General features: G+C 37.4%; 1 protein-coding gene across 1 annotated transcript; it reads left to right on the top strand.

The window, feature by feature from the left end:
- The first annotated feature begins 384 nt into the window (after positions 1-384).
- sem1 (SEM1 26S proteasome subunit) lies at positions 385-3,666 on the top strand. The gene is made up of 3 exons (XM_017453968.3): positions 385-544; positions 2,338-2,431; positions 3,512-3,666. Exons 1-3 carry the CDS (start codon positions 469-471, stop codon positions 3,552-3,554), a joined length of 213 nt encoding a protein of 70 aa, XP_017309457.1. The 5' UTR covers positions 385-468; the 3' UTR covers positions 3,555-3,666.
- Positions 3,667-4,727: the final 1,061 nt, after the last annotated feature.

Raw genomic sequence — 4,727 nt, 5'->3', positions numbered from 1 at the left:
AGATGAGTGCAAAACATATGCAACTAGACAGGACAACAACAGTTTTTGATAGAAGAAACCAGAGCAAATTATAGAGAATAGGAAGTAGGGCACAATTTCAGATATAGTGTTGCCTAAATGACACTAGCAAATACGTTTACCACCATTAAAATCACTGAGCCGTAGCAACTTAAATGTACAGACATCATTTTAGGTGCTTTTCTTGTATGTTTTAGATTGTGGATACGGCTACTTTTTTATTTCTCACTTAAACATTGAACAAAAAGAGATAAACTGAAAAAGAGGAAGATATTCTCTCCGCAGAAACCATAGGGGCGCAAACTTATGTAAACATGTCGGCGCCATGTTTTAGAGGCGGAACTAACGCCTCTTGGAACATGCGCGTGCGCCCAAAAAACGCGCATGCGCCATCGCTATTCCTAAGGTTTTCTCGTGTTGAGGTTCATAGTGAAAAGCTAGCTAGCTGTCATGTCTGAGAAGAAACAAACTGTAGACTTGGGCTTGTTGGAAGAAGATGATGAGTTTGAGGAATTTCCAGCCGAAGGTGGGTGAATTTCAGAAATGTGTGTGATTTGGACGACGAGGAAAAAAATATTTGACGGTGTGACGGCACAGTGACTCAGCGAGCAGCTAGCTGTGCTAACGCTAGCTGTGTGCTTGCTTTGTTAGCTAACAAGCTAACTAACGTATGTTTGTTTTTATTTTTAAATTTTAGGAGTAATGTGTTGTAACACGTTCTGTAGGACGTCTAAATACATGCCACAATTGTCTGAAATTACGAAAGGATCACATAAATGTAAAGTTAGTTCATGTTTGCTAGCTACCCAGCTGGATACATACATATCCAACAAACTGTCTTGATTTATATATATATATATATATATATATATATATATATATGTATGTATGTATGTATAATCACATCAGCAGTACACTTTATTACTGTGGTATGCGATTTGGGACGTAGCCACTCTAGTACTTAATATGAGCACCACTAATAGCTTTCAGTCATTTCGCTACCATCTAATCAAATGCATTTTGACAATGATCTAGCTACACTCTGGATAATTCAGGAAATAACTTTTCCTCGATAAATCAGAAAATAACTGCTCTAAATAAGCAGCTTTCACGCTTGCTGTGATCATATTGAATCTTTTATTCTCTCCTGTCTGTTATAGAATTACTGTAATTTACTGCGTATATTAGCACGATGCTTACAGCCTTCTTATTTCAGTAAAAGTGGGCCACAAACACGTTTGAGATTTGTCCGCAGTGTCGTTAGAGTAAAACAGTTGAGTGCGGTGGAGGTGCTCATCTGAGGCAGTGGTGCCAAGTGTTTTCAGGGGAGAGTACCTAATGCTTGACCCAGACAGTCGGCAGAAGTTAGCAGATGACGTCAGTGCGTGATTTGCATATTCATCGAATCGTAATGATCATTTGCCTATCAAACATTTACAGTACGTGAATGAGGAGGATTTTCTGGACACAGTGAACAGAATAGCATTTTATCATAATAGAAAATAACAGATGGGTTTTATTTCTTACAGAAAGTCGTCGTCTTTGGTCACTGCACTGTAAATGACATAAACTATTCACATATTTACAAAACACTAGCATTTCTGTCAAGAACAGTCAAAATGGAACAAATGAGTAATTGGAAAACAGACAGGAAGGACAAGGTTACATATGGAGTTACTCACATTTATTATCTGTAAACATAACCAAAAAGAGAGAGTAAAATGAAGAACAGACAAGTTTGTGGGTGGACAAACTGTGATTAGTGATTGGGGACAATGGAGATTAGTGATTGGGGACAATGGAGATTAGTGATTGGGGACAATGGAGATTAGTGATCTGGGACAATGGAGATCAGTGTTGGTCAGTGATTGGTTGTTGGGAACATAGCCAGCTGCAAGTGCCACTCAGTCATATTTTATACGCTGGTGGTGAGTTGAGCGAACTCGTATGACCAGCAGCTACCATGTGAGCTGGAAAGCCATATGTAGCGCAGAATGCTTGCTAGGCGTCAAGAGGCTTTAGAAAAGAAATTTGTTAAAGGAGTCCAAAAAGTAATCAGATTTTCTGAAAGTCACTAAATTGGCATAACTGGTCTGAGGTCGTGTACTTGTGTATAACATGCATCTGTAAAACAAAACAAAAAACACAGGAAACTGTTCAAAAGCCAACTCACTGATTGCTCACAGTAAACTTGATGTTTAGGTATAGAAAATCTTAGCAATACTTATAAACCTTGTTATAATAATAATAATTAGATAGTAAAGTATCTGGCTACTGTTTGGTAGTGCTTTGTCAGTAAAATGTGTGTTTGATTCTCAGATTGGACAGGCCTGGATGAAGATGAGGACGCTCACGTGTGGGAAGATAACTGGGACGACGATAACGTAGAGGATGACTTCTCCAATCAGCTGAGGTATGATGTTATCTTCTAACAAGCACTTCTTTCTTCTTTTTTTTAGGTTTATTTGTTTCCCAACCATGATTCTGCAGTGCATTGTGAAATTGGCCTTCTGTATTTTTTTTTTACTTTTACCTGTCTAAAAAGATGAAGAAAAAGATGTGATGTGTATATACTGGCTGGTTGTGAACAACCTATATGTCTGAGAGCCTGTAAACTGGCAAACGTTAGAATAGCACACACACTGGGCTATATGTGAGCTATTTATGCTATATTCAGAGATAGTCCTTAGCCTATACAAACATCATCCTATGATCTTAAACGGTCTAGGTTATGTGAAAAAAATAAGAACAACTGTGTGGATCTTTAAATAGAAAGCATGAGGGTGGCTGACCTGAGCAGGCAGAGCAGCATTTACATTTATTCATTTAACAATGAATTACAAATGAGGAAATGCAAGCAAAGCAATATCTCGGGCAGAGGAAAAAGTAGTGCTGTCATGCAAAATTGGTAATTGAGTTCTAGAGGAGCAAAGTGTGCAGAGTAGAGTGTAAGTGCAGATTTATTTATTTTTTAAGGGGGGTGTGCAGGGGACAAGTTTTGGGTTGGTTAAATATTCACAGGCGGGTCTTTAGCAGTTTTTTGAAGATGGTAACTGATTCTGCCATCCAGATTGAGGTCGGAAGTTTATTCTACCGCTGAGGGACAGTCAGTTTGAATGTTCTGGAAAGGGACCTCATGCCTCGCTGAGTAGGCATTACCAGCATCGGTCGTTAACTTTATTACTTTTCTGTCAGTTTGTGTTGTAATAAATGGTTAAACTGTCTCTCCTTGAACCTGTAGTTTGGTTAAATTTTGTTTGCCTATTGTTTGCTGAGATGGAAACAGTTTCACTCTTTTATTTAAGGTGAAAAAAAAAGAAACGTATCTGTTCATGGTTTGCAGTAGGTTTAAAACAGTTTTTCCAGCAGACATAAATTGTTTTATGTCTAATGTGCATGTGAATCAGAAACGATGGTATCCTTTTGTGTTTGTGGATTTATTCAGTTGTATTTTGTAATTTAATTTCATTTTCCGTATGAATTCTTTTGGCAGAGCTGAACTTGAGAAGCATGGATACAAGATGGAGACATCGTAACATTGACCATTGGCCATCAGGAAAATGGAATAGAATTCGTTTTTGTTTTTTAATTTTGTGCTCACAAACTGTTTGTGTTAATAATTGTTATATTAAAGCTGTTCTCTTCCTATCTGGTTTTAGTTTAATTCTTGTGATATATTTCTGATGTATTTTTGTACAGGTACTTTACAGCCACTTGAAATATATATTTTTTTATGCGCGTTGTAAACGCATTCAAGCCGCATTTTCAGGAAAAACCTTCACATGGAGGGGAGGGGGGGCACTGCCTGGAGCGGTTGTGAGGTTCTTGTACTCTAGGAAAGGATCTTCTAATTCAGTAGTTGTCAAAATGCAATATTAGTCGAATCCTGCTGTCGATATTAAAATAGATATTAACAGTAAAATGTTTTATCATCTGTGATTTGACTACAGTAGACAAATATCAGTGGCTAAATCTCAAATGTTCATGTTTGATGCAAGTATTGTACTTGCTAATAAAGGATTCATTACACAGTAATGTTGGCGGTTTCAACTCCTATCCTCAGAAGAGGCTGAAAAGCTTGTCAAGATTAAAAAAATTTTTTTTTAAAAATTAAAGTGCAAGTGGAGTGCAGCTGGGAAATGTGTTTTTCAGGTTAAATGACTGTGATTCAGTGGGATGTGGTGCTTAAGCATATGTGCCAACATCTAAGGTTTTGCTATAGCATTTACTATTTTTACAATGTGGGAGACACCTGAAAACTTCACTTCACTGCATTTACAGCTTAAACAGCAGTCAGACCAAACAAGTAAAATAAAATTCATGTGGCAGAAAAGACTGTTAACTGAAGAGGAAAGAACACAGGACATGAAAGACTCTGTTACTTATGGTAGTGATTTTTCGTATTTTTTTTTTAGCATCTGTAAAATCTGGTCAATAAAAAATGGAGGGGTCACTAATTATTAAGTAACAGACTTTCACCTCACTGTTTTCTTACAACAACTTGCCACACACATCTAGGGGGGGAAAAACTGTGACATAATTTGCTAACGTTGCCTCGACATCCTCACCAAAGTCACACCCGCTTAGTAATATATTGTTGATGTGTGTAGGTCGACAGTGTCACTGGATTGGTTAATCTTCAGTAATAAAAGGCTAACAACCACTCTTTATATTTTAGCGATGCTCATATCTACAAAGTTGTTGATAGT

This window comes from Ictalurus punctatus, chromosome 24 (genome assembly GCF_001660625.3).
Source record: "Ictalurus punctatus breed USDA103 chromosome 24, Coco_2.0, whole genome shotgun sequence".
In the NCBI taxonomy this organism is placed as follows: Eukaryota; Metazoa; Chordata; class Actinopteri; order Siluriformes; family Ictaluridae; genus Ictalurus; species Ictalurus punctatus.
Note: the sequence above shows the minus strand (reverse complement) of the source record. Positions and strands in the feature narration are given on the sequence as shown.

Coding starts and splice junctions, on each gene's coding strand:
- sem1 (XM_017453968.3), top strand. CDS start 469: ATGTCTGAGAAGAAACAAACTGTAGACTTGGGCTTGTTGGAAGAAGAT. Junction 545..2,337: donor TGAGGAATTTCCAGCCGAAG/GTGGGTGAATTT, acceptor TTTGATTCTCAG/ATTGGACAGGCCTGGATGAA. Junction 2,432..3,511: donor GACTTCTCCAATCAGCTGAG/GTATGATGTTAT, acceptor TTCTTTTGGCAG/AGCTGAACTTGAGAAGCATG.